Source organism: Sorex araneus, chromosome 1 (assembly GCF_027595985.1).
Source record: "Sorex araneus isolate mSorAra2 chromosome 1, mSorAra2.pri, whole genome shotgun sequence".
NCBI lineage: Eukaryota > Metazoa > Chordata > Mammalia > Eulipotyphla > Soricidae > Sorex > Sorex araneus.
Window position 1 is genome coordinate 359,843,816 of NC_073302.1, and position 18,971 is coordinate 359,862,786.

At 41.5% G+C, this 18,971-nt stretch overlaps 1 protein-coding gene across 7 annotated transcripts in view; it reads left to right on the forward strand.

Moving 5' to 3' along the window:
* PDE1C (phosphodiesterase 1C) overlaps positions 1-18,971 on the forward strand; it is a 645,533-nt gene that overhangs the window by 551,138 nt on the left and 75,424 nt on the right. For all 7 annotated transcript variants that reach the window (XM_055138682.1, XM_055138699.1, XM_055138691.1 and 4 more), the window contains 3 exons: positions 9,813-9,894; positions 11,200-11,320; positions 14,425-14,600. In XM_055138682.1, the coding sequence (XP_054994657.1) occupies positions 9,813-9,894; positions 11,200-11,320; positions 14,425-14,600 (379 nt within the window). The remainder of the gene's footprint in view (positions 1-9,812; positions 9,895-11,199; positions 11,321-14,424; positions 14,601-18,971) is intronic.

Genomic DNA, 18,971 nt, shown 5'->3' on the forward strand with positions numbered 1-18,971 from the left:
TTATATTTCTCTTGATTGATTTCCTGTGGAAGTAGTACATATAGCTGCTGTAAAAAAAAACCAATATGCAATAGTACAAATGAAATAGATGCTTATCATATACTCTTGTAAAGTACAAGACAGTCTTTTTTTAATGGTAGGTGGTTTAAAATGAGTAGTGATTTTGGTCCTCTCCCCGTTGGCAAAGCTTCTTGGGTGCTTGTCCCTACAAACCCAGTGAATGGAGTAAAAGCACCGAGAAATAGGCATAAGATAATGTATGAGTAAGTCTGTAGTAGAAATACATCCCTTATCCTTTTTTTTAAACATCACCTACATGAACCACAGATTCCAGGAAATGCAACGTGCCTTTGTAGACAAGGGGAGGGAACTATGCAGCACTGTTGTAGCACTGTCATCCTGTTGTTCATCGATTTGCTCGAGCGGGCACCAGTAACATCTCCATTGTGAGACTTGTTGTTACTATTTTTGGCATATTGAATATGCCACGGGTAGCTTGCCAGGTTCTGCCATGTGGGAGGATACTCTCGATAACTTGCCGGGCTCTCTGAGAGGGAAGGAGGAATTGAACCTGGGTCGGCTGCATGCAAGGCAAACGCCCTATCTGCTGTGCTACTGAGAACTGGCAGGTGTGCCCCATCCCACTCTCAGGAAAAAAAAATTTACAATAGGGCTGATCAATTCTAGGTTCATTTCCGCAGTTACATTTCTGTGGGGACACACACATCCTCATGACTTAAGATGGGGACATACGAAGCACCTCACCTACCCTTGCTTTGAATCTAGAGTACCTTCAGGACACTGGTGCTCTCTCTTTTCCTATCCAACAAGAACCTCTTCCATGTTGGCCTTTCCCACTTTTCTGTACTGATGGGGACCAATCGAAGCCAGGGTCTCACACATATAAGACAAGTGCTGTAACACTGGGTTACAACCCCAGGGCCCCATAGTAGACTAATCAAGCCACCAAAGTTGTTTCTAAACTATAGTGGTACAGTGGTTGCACAATTATTTGTAATCTGTAGACAATGCCTGGGAGATGCCTTGAGATGTAAAATCCTATCCTTTGGGTTTTGGGGTTTTTGTTTTCTCCAAATAAATCTGCTCTTTAAAGTTCTTTTTTTAATGCTCAAATTCTTTAATCTGCACCCCCACTCCAAGTGCTTCCCTTGGAATCCCCATTGGAAAACTGCTTCTTCCACCCACCTCTAATCTCTCAGATTTTCTTGGGTGTGCAGTTTATTACATATGGGGATTGGGGTCACCATAGCTGTCCGCTGAAACCAAGGAAGCCCAAGCATTTGCCCTAGTTTGCCTCCAGCATGATTACCTGGTTTCAATCTCCAAAAGTACGCAATATACACATCCCTGTGGCTTATTTTAAAGGACTGGGACAGGACAGACTTACAAAGTGGAAGGAGGTTAGGACTAGAGCAGAGAACCCTTGAGGTCTGAAACAGATGGAGCATAAGAAAACTAGAGGGCAGTTTGGTGAAGTTAAGAGGGAAGAGGGTAATGGAATGGTGTGAGACAGTGGGGCTGGAGTGCAGTATGGGGAAACAGGGTGCTTCTGTTGCATGTGACCAATCCCTGGTACCACCTAAGGTCTCACAAGGCCACCAGGAGGGCCATCTTGGGTGTAAAGCCAGAAGTAAGCAGTGAGAATACTGTCCTATATGGCCCAAAACGAAGCTGAAGGCCAGGAGCCTCAGTGGGTGTGATGAAAGTGTTTCTAGGAAATGCTGACACCACCCTCACCAAGGCTGTCAGCGAAAAACCCAGGACAGTGTTTACCTAGTGACAGTGGACCTGAGGACATAAGTGGAAAAGTTTAGTCATCATGCTGCTACAATACTGACCTGTGGTCTGCAATAGTTATTGTTTCGTTTGGTTTTGGGACCACACCCAAAACCAGAGACCATTTCTGGTTGCACTCGGGGATCTTGGTCTCTGGCTCCTATGCTGCTGGGGAGCAAACTTGGGTCTGCCACATGCAAGGAAAGAAGGGGAGGCAAAAGGAGTAAAATTATGTGAAGAGCTGGCAGCCTAATTAGGCTGTTTGCCTGGCATAAGTGTTCTATCAAATTCATCTTCCTGTTTATTCCATAAATATTCTTTGTGTTTCTTTTGCAAATTAACTAGAGTCAGAATTATATCCCCTAGCACAAGGATGATAGTATTTTTGTGTATGTGCTATCCTAGAAGGAAAATAATGTGTTGGGTATAAAAATTACTTTGTGTCAGTTCTAAGAAATTTTTGCTCTTTTGAAATTGACCTCTTCCATGTAACCCCTTTCCTTCTTGTTTTTCCCCTTTTATTTATGTTGGGCAGATTCATTAGCAATTAAGAGAAGTTCTGTGGCAGACAGTATTCCCAACACTCTCTCTCTACTTTTGGGCATTATGGCTTGCAACACAGACACTGAGAAGTCATCATTGTGAGATTGTAACCCAAACATGAAAGCTTGTAACTATCTCACGGTGATTCAATAAAATAAAATTTAAAAAAAGAGAGAGAGAAGTTCTGAGGCAGAAGTGGGATTCCAGCAGTAAAATCTGGTAACCTCTAAACTCTAATGGAGGCACATTGCTGTGGCCTCAGGTTATTAGGATGCTGTTGGAAATAACTCACAATTTACTTTGTGATAAGTAGCTGTAGAAATTTAGGTTACCCAAAATCTCAGAGACCAAATATTTCTAGATGTGTTAAATTTTAATTTTCTCTTTTACCTGGATAGATGGAAAAGCTTACTGAAAAGTAATAAAAAAATCTTCCACCAGGGGAGAAACTTGTCTAGGACTCACTTAAGTGTGACTCCTTTTGTAGGTTTTCTATAGGTAACTGGATCTTGATATTCCTCATAGTGACAACACCCTTCCAGAGAATTGTTTACAGAGGGTTTGACTAATTTGGAGCCTTTTGTATTGCTTAGTAAGGCTAAGCTTATGTCCCTTTTATATTTCCACTTGGAATGTTGCTCTTAAGACCTTTTAGGGTATCTGTTTGATCTTCTGTCCAGGTAATTCCCTTATTTCTTAGTCTCTTATGATCCCAAGGTCTGTGGTAGAGTATATGGTCCTGGGAAATTATTTATTTTCCATTCTCAGAAAGAGCTCTAGAATATACAGGTATGTTTAAAATGCAGAAAGGAGACAGCTAAAATGGAGCCTCTAACTGTAGTTATAAGAGAAAACTAAGGCTTCCTCCTTAATTCTCTCTCAAAGATGAAATTCTGAGGTATTGAATCAATCTGTGACTTCGGGACGTCTAACAGGGGCCCTGTTGCAGTCATTGAGTCTTAGGAAGAGGGTTGCCTTGAGGTCTGTGATACCATGCCTCAATTGCCTGTACCTGTGGTTGCATATGAATCACCACCAGTTGTTTGACAGTATCAATCCTAGAGGGAACAAATTTGACAAGGAAGGTTATGAGGTCATGCCCTGTCAGTAAAAAAACAGTCAGAGGCCAGTGATAGAGGGAAGTTATCACTCCCAGATCAGAACTGAGCACTGAAAGGAAGTAAAATGATATGTAGGATACCTTCTCAATAAATCATAATGCCTGAAAGGTAAGGAGAAAGAGAAAAAAGTACCTGCCAGAGAGGCAGGTTGGGGTCCAGGAGGGAGGAGGGAGACTGGGGATATTTGTGGAAGGAAGTGAACACTGTTGAAGGGATAGGTGCTCAAACATTGCACCCCTGAAGCTTAATCATGAACAACTTTGTAACTTTGTAATTCATGGTGATTTAATACATTAAGTTAAAACAAAACAGAGGCCTGTTAAGGGACTGAGATGGGTAGGACCCAAAAGAACCAAGATTTTCCATGAAAGCCACCTCTGAAAGTCTGTTCCCATAATCAGGAGGTTTTCTTACTGAGTTGAAGATCAGTCTGGATTTGTCCAGACATATTCATAAAGAATGAACATTCCTTCCCCATGCCCCCCTTGCCCTCTTTAGGAAAAAGAAATGTGTCTGGATAACTCCACAGGTACTGGTACAGTGGTGATAGTCATAAAGTTAGTGCCATTAAAGCAGTGAGTTCACCTGTATGCAAAAGCTCCACCATATTTCTTTTACAGGTTGTTTTCAGTTGATAAATTTGTCTTCCCTCCAAAGGAAACGCAATGACCACTTTTTTAAAAGTAGTGTTCTCAGTGATAAATTACCACTTATTGCTGAGTGATAATACAGCAGGTCAGATTAGGCAGCCAACCCACATTAGAACCCCAGTACCTCATAAATTCCTCTGAGACCCTCCAGAAATGATACCTCAGCGACACTGGGTGTGGCTCCCAAAACAAATTCCCCCCTGAAATCGGCTTTTAATAGTTGAGTCTACTCAGCTCAATTAAATTTAAAAGATGTAAGTGGATAGACAGATATGGATATGAGAGATGTTCATGGGATAAAAAAGTCATTTCTTTATTCACTTACTGGCTTTTTGGGTCACACCTGGCAATTCTCAGGGTCTACTCCTGGTTCTGCACTCAGGAATTACTCCTAGCACTGCTCAGGGGACCATATGGGATGCCAGGAATTGAACCCTCACATGCAAGGCAAACACCCTACCCACTGTACTATTACTCCAGCCCCTAAAAAGTTATTCAGTACCATTTAGTTTGTACGCTGCTGACCCTATTTCAAGTTCTGGCATGGCATATTCCTGTCCCCACCCAGCACCACCAATAGTGTAGCCCCTGAGCACAGAGGCATGAGGAAAAAAGCCTTTGAACACAATCCTTCCAGGTGGGGCATTCAACTCCCCCCCACAACAAAACAGAACAAATGCAGTTTCCTTATAATACTGATTAGTGCTTTCATATTACTAGTGGTTAAGTAGGGAATAGAAATAGATTTGTTGACTCTAAGCAAGCTATCGCCTCTTAAACTATCCTTACAACTACAGCTTATGTTATAAACACTGTGGAAATAGCATGGGAGTAAGTTATTTTTATCATGGCTCCCTGTAAGCTTCATCAGCCTTCACCAAGGCATGCTGGGAAAGAGAGGAACTGGTATGTACCCTGACATATCTGCACAGAATGAGCACCAAAGGAGCTGCGACACTCAGGACGATCTCTCAGACACCTTTTCTCCCACTGGAATCTCACACTCCACTTCCTCATGTTCACTCATTTCTATCCATTCTGTAAATGATAGATCTGTGCAGAAATTGCATACTTTCATTTTGGGTTTTTTGTTTGGTTGCTGGACCACACCCAGCAGTTATCAGTTCTTGTCCTGGGATTGTGTTCAGGGATCACTCCTGACAGTGCTTGGGGGACCAAATGGATGCTGGGGATGGAACCTGGGTCACTTGTATACAAAGCAAACATCTTACCCACCATGCTATGACTCTGGCCCCAAATTTTTACTCTGAAAGATATTGTTCCAATTCTGAACAAGGAGTGGTGTTGGAATCAGGCTGTTTTCACTATATAACATTAGTATTGTTAATGATCAGAGAGAATTCACTTGTATTACTTGTCATCCCATTGCTCATTGATTTGCTTGAGCGGGCACCGGTAACATCTCCATTTGTCCCTGTCACATGCTAACATAGCCCAATGGTGTCTGCTCATTCCAGGAACACAAAGAGCATCAAACCCATTCATTCAGGGTCATGATGAAGAAGTCTGACCATCTCATAGGTGGGTGGCAGGCATTCTTTTGACGTCCTGTAGAATCTAGTCAGTAATGGCTCTAGTCCAGCGATCATCTCCAAATTGCATTATGTGTCTGGCCCATTGGATTTTCGACGCCTTGGCAATTGAGACAGCATTCTTGATTCTCGATCATCGATGGAAGTCGGAACCCCAGATTCCTTCTCTCACTTGAGTGAAACGTGATACTCCAAGCATAGCTCTTTTGATTCCTCTTTGGGAGACCCAAATAGCATTCTCATCCTGTTTTCATAGGGCCCAGGTGTCTGAGGCGTATGTTAGTGCAAGAAGAAGAGTGGAGTCAAAGAGATGTGCTCAGAGCTGAAAGTTCTTCATCCTCTTAACAACTTCTTCGATGCACTTGTAGGTGTTCCACACAGCTCTCTTCCTCCTGCACAGTTCTGTCACCAAGTTGTTTGTCATGTTGAGTTCTCTACCCAGGTACACATAACTGCTGCATTCGGAGATGTTCATTCCATTAAGAGCAAATGGAACCTGAGGAACTAGTTCGCTTCTAATGAACACTGTCTTCGTGAGATTCAGCTGCAATGCAGTCCGAACTTTCCACACTCATGGTCCGAATCGGCCAGCATTCATGCTGCTTAGCTAAAGTTTGTTGTTATTAGAATAATGTCATCAATGAAGCGGAGGTGATGTACTAGCCAACCATCTATCTTCACTCCCATTCCTTCCCATTTTATTAGTTGAATGACATTCTCGAGGGTGGCACTGAAAAGTTTCAGTGAAATGGTATCACCCTGCCGAACTTCTCTCTTTACATCAATGATCACTTCCTTGTAGACTGGTGAGATCCTGGTAGTAAATCCATAAAAACAGCTCATGGAGGATCCTGATGTACTGAGTTTGACTGTCTGTACTTTCAATGCTTGCATCAGAAGCATCCATTGAAGATCTGATGGTGCAAGCACAGATCAAGTACAATGTCGTTGGACTGACTGAGACAAGAAGGCAACAATCACATCACACCGTTTTCGACACTGGAGAAGAACTGTTCCTCGGAACATGTGACAGTAGAGGCATTGGTGGTGTCAGTGTCTTCGTCAACATGAACTTGGCCATGAGCATCAATTCGTTCGAATGCCTAACAATGCAAATTGGACATTTACATTTGAATGGATGTGGCTCATTGTTGGCAGTTTCTATATTCGTCATCTACACACTAACATCCAACTACGATGAAGAAGAAATTGAGAAGTTCTACATGAAGGTGGAGAAGTTCTAAAAAGAAGACCACACCTTTTACAAGGTCATTGCTGGTGATTTTAACACCAAGATAGGACCAAGAATGTCGCCTAAAGAACTCCACATTGGGACCCACAGCCTAGAATGGAACGAACAGGATGGGAGACTAATTTCATCATATCAACCAAGACCATCCATGGTAACTCACAGTTCCAGAAGGCCGAATCTAAATATTGGACATGGGATTCTCCTGGTGGACAGTTCCACAATGAAATTGACCACATCATATTCAATCGACAGTTTTTCCTGACCAATGTCGCTGTTGTCCCAAAATTCCAAATGGGACCAGACCACTGTCTCCTTCGTGCGAAATTTTGCTTCACGAAGAGGAGAAAAAGGGCTGCAAAGTTTAAGAAAAGAACTCCCAGAACAACCACCAACTGGGTGCTCTTTGGCACTATTGTGGCAGCGTGGGAAGATGCTGTCATTGACAACATCAATGAGGAATACAATCGACTGGTTCAGCACCTCCATGACTGTGCGAGGAATTCCAAGAGTTAGAAGCCACAAAAAGATACCTGTCTTTGGAAACTCTCAAGCTCATTTGCCATCATGGTTTGGCACAATGGCGCAAGCCTCAGGCAACCACAAGCTAACGTCCGAGCTCGCAAAGCTGTGCAGAATCGATATAGGAAGACCTCAAAGAGAGATGAGCAGCAGTATTGGCTGATGCGGCAAAAGCCAAGAAAAGTATTTGCAATGCCCGCCTGTCCTTTGCCAACTACAAGACCAAGATGACTGCCCTTTGGCGTCCTGATGGATCTGTCACATCTTCCCGAAGGGCAATGGAGAAGGTTATCCACGACTTCTGCTCAGATCTCTTTGATAACCATGTCCACCTGCCCACATACCAAATTCCACATGATGGACATGTCATTGTCAGCATTCTCCCTTCCAAAATCTGACATGCCATTTCATGGTAAAGAAGCGAACAGCACCCGGTCCAGACAAGATCAGACCCGAACACCTGAAGAATCTGCCACCAGTACTTGTCAATACACTGGTTGGCTCTTCACATACTATCTGTCTGAATACAAGGTTCTATCCTAGTGGAAAACCAGCAGGACCATTCTGTTGCACAAGAAGGGAGACATCCACGACATGGACAGCTATCACCCGATCTCCCTGTTGTCCGTCATCTACAAGTTGCTCACTGGAGTCATCCTAAAGAGGATCGGCAGAAAACTAAATGAAGGACAACCATGCGAGCAAGCTGGGTTCTGAAAAGGATTCAGCATGATCGACCACATCCACAGTGTGACAGAGCTCATTGAGGTTTCCAAAAGTTCAAGATGCTGCTCTGTCTAATGTCCATCGATTTAAAGAAGGCCTTTGATTTTGTTGAGACTGAAGCAGTCATCAAAGCCCTAGCCAAACAGGGCATTCAAAAATTCAAACTCAGAATTAGTAATAGCTAACTCTCAATTTCTAATATTTTATATTATATTTATATTATGTATTTACATATTTTATATTATGTTATATGTACTTTTTTCTCAAATCTTAACTTAAATGTTAGAGGCCTGGGATGTGATTCAGTATGCAGCACATGCTTTGCATATGTGAGACCCTGTGTTCAAAACTCATCAGTTTGTATTTCCCAAGAAACACTGGGAATGACCTCTGAGCACCAATCCATGAGTATCTCCTGAGTACTCCTGGATATTGCCCAACCCCCTTCCCCCATTTCCCTCAAGAAAATAGTAACCATTCTTTTTATTCACATGCATTTTCTTATTTAATCCCCATTATAACCCGATGTGGAAAAGAGTTTTCATCCCTTTTAAAGATCATAAAATTGAAGAGGGAAAGTAACCTTCATACAGTCACATGGCTAGTAGGAGAAAGAAAAGATTTCAGCTTATAAACTGTTAACAAATCCACTATCACAAGTCCAGCTCACAAACTATTACCCTGAGTAGATTCTTTCCTGATAAAATGAATCAGGACAACTTTATGCTTTAAAAAGGATGATGGATCTTCACTTTTCTGAGTGTGTGACATTGAGCTTTTGGGTCAAGTTTTAAAACTCTCCACCAGGATTTAGACTTTCCAACAATCTTCTTTTTATAGTGAAGTTGTTTTTGGAGTCCGATAAAACAGACTGGTCAGATAATCATTTTTTTTTATCATTGTACAACTTGATAAATACAAATACGTATTTTGCTTCTTTCTTGTTTCATTGTTTATTCTGGACTATGTAGCTGGCTGAGTGGCAGAGCACATGCCTGGCATGTTTGAGACCGAGGAGACTCTGAGCTTGATTCCTAAACTTCCATGGGTGACTCTTCTGGCCCTCAGCACTTCAGGGCATGGCCCCCCAAACAATAGTAATGAAAGAAAGAGATTGGAAGGGATGGAATGGGATGGGATGGAAAGAGAAGGGGGAAAGAAAAAGAAAAAGAGAGGGTCCAGGAGCACTTGCTCCAGTGAGTATGTGGCTTGAGGTAGCACAAAGAGACAAGATCAGAGTCCCTCCAGGAAGAATTTGTGTCTTGGATATTGCCCACAATTGGGAGGGTTCACTGGCTTAAGAAAGGCGAGGGGTCAACCTGGGCCCCCTTGAGAAGAGAGGAATTCTGACTTCAGGGTTGGCTTCAGACCAGAACGCCTTGTTTTTCTTACTTTCCTCAGGGGCCTGAGTGCTATCTGCTGAGGCTTTCTGTACCAACAGCATGTGCCTTTGTGTTTGGGTGGAATGATTGGACCCCAGAGGGCTCTGGCCTCCCGGTGTCTTTCATGCAGAGGAACAGGCCCCATCAGGACTTGTTACATAATGTAATTGCAATAATTAAAATAAAGACTGTGGCCATCATGACAGATGAATCAGACCAGGAAGTGTAACCCACTGTTCCTAATTTATTTTGACCTCTTGTTTTCCTAGGGTGACAGAGAAGCAGAACTGGGACTGCCCTTTTCTCCTTTGTGTGATCGAAAGTCAACTATGGTTGCTCAATCTCAAGTAGGTAAGTGTTCGTAAGCCTCTGTGGTGGAAAGGAAAAGCAGAGAAAGACGTCTATAGAAGTAAACTCACAAGTTCTCGGTGATTCTTTGTCTGGGAATCTGGTTCCATCCTATAATGCTAGAGTTGTGTATTCGGCTGATTGGGTTGATGAAGGCTGCCCTGTCTTTCTTCACGGAATGTGACTGGCTCATGAAAAGATTAGTCAGTGCCATTCTGCTACCTCCATGATTCCTCCTATATAAAAATAGACTTTAAATCTCTAAACGATGACAAGAGTCAGTGGCAGGGTGCCTGTCTTCTTTCTCACCATTCTCTGCCCATTCTGCATGCAGCATCAGAATGCAATCTCTGCTGTGTTTTTCCTCATTTATGCTTCTTCTAGCTCCCTTTCCAGGATATTGCCACTTCCTGGGTGATTCTATTTCCAGAAATGGCTCCTCAAAAATCTGTCATACCTTTCTTTTTGTAAAAACACATTTTAGAAATTGTTTTTTGATCAGGACAGCTTTGGTAATGTGACTAGGCTTAAGGCATACTCATCAGGATGGAGAGGACAGGATTAAGGTGCTTGCTCTGCACCCTTCCTGACCACATCTGCTTCCCAAGCACCACTGGGGGGCACAGAGCAAGTAGTAGCCCCTAAGCATTGTTGGATGTGGCCCCAAAACTAAAAGGTAAGGAAGTATATATAAATATTTTATGTATTTATATCTCTGTATATCCATCCTGCTTCATTTAACTTCTGGGTGCTTTATTTGAGCTTCTCCATTTTGACCTTTCTGTGCACTTTAGAATCTTTAAACTCAGGGAAGACAGGGGTGGTCTGCTGTATCTTAGCTTTTTCACAACACTTGTCATAATTATTATTGTATTTCATATATATACACACATATATATGTTTTGAAGCCATACTAGCAGTGCTCAGGGCTTACTCCTGGCTCTGTGCTCAGGAATGACCCCTGGTGATAATCCCTGATGGAGTTTGGAAGACCATATATGGTGCTGGGATAGAACGCAGGTTGGGCACATGCAAGTCAAGTGACTTACCACTGTACGATCTCTCCCAACTCTATATTTAATTTTTTAAAGCTATGTATTGAATGATCTACTGACAATGACCTAGGAAAGTTACATAGGAGAAGTAAATTTGACTAATATTTCTCAAATCAAGATATGTATTACATGGATGAAATCAATTTATTGAGGAGTTTCTATGTGGATGGATTTAAAAAGCAAGAAGGGACTCATTGGTTTCCAAGGGAAGGTCTGTAGTTCCTCTGAAACACTGCTGTTTGTTTCTCCTCAGGTTTCATTGATTTCATCGTGGAACCCACTTTCACTGTGCTCACAGACATGACTGAAAAGATCGTGAATCCAGTAGTTGACGAAAACTCCCAATCTGGTGGGACTGGACAGAGGCGTTCAAGGTCAGTGGATACTCAAGACCTGGGTCTCAGATAGGCTTGTCCATGAGGAAAGCATGCCTCTCTATTTTTTTTTATTGAATCACAGTGAGATCATTATAAAGCTTTCATGATTGAGTTTCAGTGGTACCATGATCAAACACCCATCTTTCCACCAGTGTACATTTTCCCCCACCAATGTCCCCAGTATCTCCCCTCTCACCTCCCTTTCCCGCTGCCTGTATGGCAGACAATTTCCTTCTTACACTCTCTACTTTGGGGCATGATGGTTTGCAACACAGATACTGAGAGGCCATCATGTTTGGTCCTTTATCTACTTTCAGCACACGTTTCCCATCTTGAGTGATTCCTCCAATCACCATTGACTTAGTGATCCCGTCTCTATTGCAGCTGGAATAGAGGACGCCTCTTTTGTAAGACATAGGTGTGGTACTAGTCTTGCCTCTTTGTAGAAGAAATGCTCAGCTCTGTTTTCTCAGAGCTCATGAGGTCTCCAGGCTTGCATGTAAGTGGGTGGGCAGCTTCCAATACATGACCGAAGGCACCTGTACCATCCACACTTGAGCTCCCGCCCATTTCCCCTGTGGTGCTTTTACTCATGGCAGCAACAATCATTGTGTGCAAGCCTGGTGTGCTCAACTCATTTTCTCTCTTGACACTCTGATAAGAAAGTGCCCCTCATCAGAGTTACCACAAAACAAACCACAGTTCTAGGTTAAGGAAAAGAAAGAGTGGGGAAGGGGATGATGGGAAACTTTAAATCACCTTCTGCCTAACACCATTTTATTGAAAATAGATTACCGCTTAGCTGACCTTGGACAGCATCCTGACCTCATTATTTATTAGCTGTGAAATCGGGCAAGCTGCTTCCGTTTCATCAGTGGAGAAACTGTAGATTGTAATACTGGTAGCCTCTGCTAATACTGTTAATTACTGTTACTACTACTTTAATCTCCTTGATTGCCCATGCAGAACCTTGGGCTGTTCTGATGATAAAGCAGAAAAATGGGGGAATAAGAAAGGAGCAAAAGGGCAAGAAAAGAAATAATCAGGAAGGAGGGAGTACAAAAGGATAAATTCCGGGACTCCAGGGAAGATCGGGGTAGATGGAACCTTTACTGCTGCTGCCGCCCCTGCTGACTCCCGCAGACTCCTTGCAGCTCTGCCTGAAACACAGCACCATCTCATTCCTCCTTGTCACTCAGTCATTTGTGCTCATGTCACTTCTGACCTAGCCACCCAGAGTCATGTGGTGGTTCTTTAAAGTTTTCCAAGATGATGGCACTTTCTCCTATTTGTACAGTTGCCCATGTTTAGAGCATAGGTAATATTTTTTGTTTTGGGGCCACACTTAGTGATGCTCAGGGCTGACCTTTGGCTTTCTGCTCAGGGATCACTCCTGGCCGTGCAGTGTTCATGGGACATTCTGTGGTGCTGGGGATCAAACCCAGGTTGACCACGTGCAGGGTCAGGGAGAGGTGAAGATCCACCCACTATACTCTCTCCAGCCCCAATATTCATGTCTTAAATGGTCTTTTGCCAGGCAGGAACATATGAAATCACTTTATCCTGACCTTGTGAATTAGGGGCAACAAGGGGAGATGGGACTGAGAAGGCTAAGTTGGAGGGTAAAAACAACCTCTAAAACAGTTTCTACAGATACATGTATGTGTATTAACAATAAGCAGTACTCAGACACCACCTGGGCACCCTACAGTCAGGTCATTTCCGACAGCACGTGCCTGGAGATCGCATCGGGTTGCCTGGTTTCAGTCCTGTATGACTGTACATCTGCTCCCCACTTCAGGTATAGTCTCATATTAGGTTAGCCCTGCCTCTAACTCAAGTACACATTAGGAGTTCTCATGACCTCCTCCTTGAGCTTGAAGACACTAACCCTGAATCCAGATTGTTACCTGGGAGTCTGTGACCCCAACTACATGAGCGATTCTATGAGTCCAACTCAGATTCAATTTATTTGCTAAGGGGGTAGCAATCACAGATTCAGAAAAAAAATTTCATTTTCTAGATTATATAAGGGAATATAATTCAGAAACACCCAGATGAAAGTGAAGTCTCTATCTATATGAAAAGAGAATTGAGATAGCCTCTCTAAGAACATTGGTATACCCATAAGCTCACTGAACCTCGTTATCTTTAAATATTTTATGGAAGCTTCTTTGCATACACATAATGGATATATTCACTGACTATTCACAAACGATTTCATCTTCAACCCCTCCCTATTACTCAGAGATTGGATGAATGGATAGTGAATCAAAAGACCAGTTTTTAAACTTAGGTATTATCCAAAAGTCTCTTCATTAACAATACAAAACCTCTTTTTGTTCTCATTTCTTAGAAATTCCAATGATTTTCAGGAACTCTGTGCAAGAGTGGGTTGAACAACACACATACACACACATATATAAAAATCACTGTGACTTAATTTAATTTATTAATTTAAATCACTGACTTAAACATACATTTAGATGCATATTTATATCATAGTTTCACACTGGTAAACTTAGAGTATCACACTGGGTCAATTTGGAAACAGGTTGGTGAGCTCTGGAAGTCCAAGTTGAAATTGTTCATTTTAGAGAGTTGAGAACAAAAAAAGTTAATGAGAAGAAAAGAATCAACAGAAAAAGTTATGTGGGGAAGTGGAGATAAAGCACATCTGTAAGGCTTTTGCCTTGCATGTGGCCTATTCTGGTTCTATCTTCAGCATACAATTGATATGATGCATATGATTCCTTGAGCAAAACCAGGAGTGATCCCTGAGCACAGAGCCAGGAGTGAGCCTTGAGCATTGTTAGGTGTGGCCTACCATTCCCCACCCCAGTTTAAGAAAAGAAAAGAAGGAAAGAGAAAAGAAAATGAAAAGTAATATGAGGATCATTAGACTGTAATCTAGATTTTTTTTTCTACCCAAAATACAGAATTTCCCACTTGTTCCCTATGGAAAATAGATTGATTACAGACTTCAGGACTTTCACGGCAGTAATTTGATGATGCTAACTGCTCCCTCCTGAGTCTTGTTCTTTGGCAGGCAGTTTTCCAACACTAACCCTCCTCTCTGCTGTGATTTCTTTGCTCTCCAGCTTGAACAACATCAATTCTGCAGACACGAAGCGATCAGGTGTCAAGAGTGCTGGCTCGGAAGGAAGTGCCCCAGTCAACAACTCTGTCCTCCCTGTTGACTATAAGAGTTTTAAGACCACTTGGACGGAGGTGGTGCATATCAATCGGGAGAGATGGAGGGCCAAAGTGCCCAAAGGTAATGTGCTCTAAGTCATCTTTCAGAAGGTCCCAAACCACTCAGAACCCAGTTGAAGCATGTGGCCCCTGATTTTGTAGGTGTTGCAAATGAAGTATTGTCTCAGCATGTCAATTCAAATTACTGAATGTTTGTATCTACATTATGTCTGACACTCAATTCTTGTTGAGTGACACAGACTGCCAACTCTCCTGATCATGGCCTTTGTGTTGTAGAGCCTCTGTATTTTTCTTGATATGAAGATTCTACAGAGACTGGGTATTATTTATTGGTTTCTGTCCGGCTAGCTCATCTTTGTCATTGCATGTCACCCTTATAAGCATGAAGCTTTTGTTCCTTTATTTATTGAAGCAAATTCTGACCATAAACCACCTCAGCCATTTCCTTGGAGTAGAAGGAATATTGAGTTTATTACATGCTGCCTTATTTTCTATTCATAGTTTCCTTTTCCCCATTACTCAGGGTCTTCTGAGATGATGATAACTCGAATGAAATCAATTGTTGTTATTATAAACAAAACAAAATTGAAATATGTATGTCCCTTAAAATCTCAAATTCAATTATTCAGACCCAACTTTGTGGTTTTGAGCAAATGCTAAATAACTAACATGTACTAGTGGTTCTTAATGCCATTTAGGTGGGGACTCAGAATTGAGATTAGAGGTGTAAAGCAATGGGGTCTATTTCCAGGGAGGGACACAGACATGGATGACCCATTATTTGTGGAGATGAGACTTCAGAATGGAGGTTTTGTTTTTTATCCATTGAACCCTGGGCCAGGCTCTCTGCTCTCATGTCAAGAGTGCAGTCCGGAGTAACAACAGACTTCCTTATCTTGAAAGCCATTAGTCTGGGGAGAAGGAGAATTGCAACATGGTTTTTTTCAAAGAAAGAGTGCAGTTCCTTAGCTGGATTTGTGCTCCTCACCAAGGGAGTCCCTAGCCCTGACCTCTTATGCTCAACAGATAAGAGAGTTTTATCCCCAAACACACCTCACACTTGTTTTGTTTGGAGGCCACATCTGGCAATACTCAAGGCTTATTCCTGGCTCTGTCCTCAGGGGTCATGCCTGGCGGTGGTTTGAGATCTGTACGTGGTGCCAGGGATAAATCCCAGGGTGTTCATGTGAAAGACAAGTGCCTTACCATCTTTACTGCCTCGCTAGCCCCAAATATTTCACAGTTTTTGATCACACAGTGTCAACACAGCATTTATGAAGAAGGGTGGGACTTCCAATGTGGAAGAGAAGGGACCTTACTTGTGAAATCATGAAAAGTCCAGTCACCGTGTCTGATCCACAGAATCCTAAGTGGCTACTTATTGCAGGTGGTGGTTTATATTTATGATGCTTTAAAGGCATAATTGGGCCCTTATCGCTTTAGGACAGATGTTGTATCGTGTGCTGTGGAGGAAGCCAAAGCCTCATCCATATTTTAAGAGTAGCCTCTCAGCGTCCATTCAGATGCCTTAAACATTGAAGTCTTCCCTGTTGGCAGGCGTTGCAAGCAGCGGTGGCAGCGACTGCATCTTCTCCCAAAAAAAAAGCTCTCTCTTATAATCAATTACACTCATTACTCTCGAAAATCCAATTCCTGACGACACGCAATTTAAAGAGGTACTTCAGAATAATTTGTTTGCAATTATCTGGCTTACTAAAATTACCTCTGAAACTAATCACCTGGGGCAGAGCATTAGACAGTTTCTATTCCAGGGCAAAATCAACCCTTTCAAAAGGGCAGCTAAACAGTAATTTTTAAATCCTATTAGGTATCCTGATCTGCTTAACTCTTTTAAGAGAATAAAAGGACTTGTCTCAGATTTTGCTTGGGGTATATAAAACGGTATTTAGTAGCCAAGAACTGAAGTGGTCTTGTAGTATGGTTGAGCTCTGAAGAAAGTGTTGTATCAAAAATAGGTAACCATGGAAGAGAGGAAAGGGCAAAGTTGTAGAGTTACATGTATTTTATTGGAGGATAGTTGGGTTTTCAAAACAGATTTCATTTAGGACAAGGGAAAATTTAATCCTGTTTTCTTCGGCAAATTCTACTTTGAGAAATTCCCACTTGGAAGATAATAAGACACAGAGTTGATGAAAAAAATAGAAATAATATATGTAAATCACTGCATAGAACGTGCCCATAGTGAGTGCTCGAAAAGTGGTAAGTCATTTCAAAATATTGGAAAAGAAAGTTAGAGATTTGAATGCAAAGTCAGGATTATGTAAAAATACCACTCTACATTATTTATTAACATTTCCAGCCTCCCATTGATATTGCTGAATGGCTGTTATTAAGAGATTAAATTTACATCTATTTTTCTGTTAGTGATCAGTTGGTATTAGATTATCCCGGGCTTTTATGAAACCTGTTCTCCCCCTATCCCAATGCCCTGATTTCAAGAAAGTTCCTCTCCATGCTTGAACCTGTGTTGTATTAAACTAATCAGAAATAGGGTTGTTTCTAAAATCTTGGTCTTCTGAACCAACCTGATTTACAGAGCTAGAACTAGGCAAGATCCTACAGTTTTTTGGAAATACATACTTTCTTTTTTTTTTTTTTAGATTTTTGAGAGTTCAAAATCATTATTCCCAAAGACATGCATAAAATTTGAATATCTTATTAATATCATCAATTCAATTTTTTTTTTTGCTTTTTTGAGTCACTCCCGCAGATGCATAGTGGTTACTCCTGGCTCATGCACTCAGGAATTACTCCTGGCAGTGCTCGGGGAACCATATGGGATGCTGGGAATCGAACCCAAGTTAGCCACATGCAAGGCAAACGCCCTACCTGCTGTGCTATTGCTCCAGCCCTGAATATTTAAGTTTTTTTTTTTTAATTTTATTTATTTGGGGTGTTTGGGCCACATCTAGCAGTACTCATGGCTTCCTCCTCACTCATATGCAGGGATTACTCCTCAGTCATATGCAAGGCTCAGAGGACCATATGTGGTGCCTGAAATTGTACCTGGCTGTGTGCAAGGTGCTGTAGTATTTATCCAGCCCCAGTATTTACATTTTTAAGCTAAAAATAATCTGGTATAGGAATGATATGTATTTAGATTTTAATTGATAAATATAAAAATGTAGCACTGTAGCACTGTCATCCCATTGTTCATCAATTTGCTTGATCGGGCACCAGTAATGTCTCCATTGTGAGACTTGTTACTGTTTTTGGCATATAGAATACGCCACGGGTAGCTTGCCAGGCTCTGCCATGCGGGTGGGATGCTCTCGGTAGCTTGCTGGGCCCTCCAAGAGGGATGGAGGAATGGAACCCGGGTCAGCCCCTTGCAAGGCAAACACCCTACCCACTGTGCTATCGCTCCAATCCTAAATATGAAATAGAGAAAAATAAAAAGTCATACATAACCTTTTCTCCAGCCAGGTATGATTATTGTTGAAATTCTGATATAATTCTTTTTAATATAATTGACTACATATTTGTATAAGTAAAGAGTTTTCTCATAAGTTAAAATCAAATTGTCTTATATTTTGTTTTTCAACTCACTTAAACATTTTGTACTCATATGAAATATTCCTTGAAATAAATTTGAAGTAGTTGTGTTTTATGGAATACCAGAGTTGAACTATTCCTATATTAGTATTTGGTTTCATTCTTCATTATTGTGAACTTTTTTAGAAACATACATGTTTCTAACATGTTTTAAATAAGTTTAAAAGTACTTGAGTCTACCTTAGATTATTTTTCTGGAATAACTTTCTAGATGTGGAATTTCTTTGTCAGAGAAATGAAAAATTTAAATTTCTATATACACTGAAAAATTTCTCTGTAAGATTTTTTTTTTTGCCAGTTTTCTATCCCAGGAGTAGAATACTAAGAGGACCTATTTCCCTATTTCCCCTGCCTTCCTCTTTTTTTATTTTTTTGCTTTTTGTGTCACACCCATTGATGCACAGGGGTTACTCCTGGCTCTGCACTCAGGAATTACTCCTGGCAGTAATTGAGGACCATATGGGATGCTGGGAATCGAACCCGGGTCGGTCACGTGCAAGGCAGACGTGCAAAGGCTCCAGCCCCCAATCTTCCTCAGTTTTTGGCTCTCAGATTATTGTATTTTTATTATTATCCATAACTCTTTGCATATTATGTATGGTAATTATTCAGTTGATAAAATATCTTGCAATTTATACTTATCCTCATTTTTACACATGCCTTTTAATTTTATATAGTCATTTCTATATATTCTTATCTATTGTATAGATTTCCTCTATACAATAATTTTTTAAAATTTTGTTTTATTGAATCACCATCAGATAGTTACAAGCTTTCATATTTGGGTTACAATCTCACAATGATCAAACACCCATCCCTCCACCAGTGCACATTCCTCACCACCAGTATCCCGGCT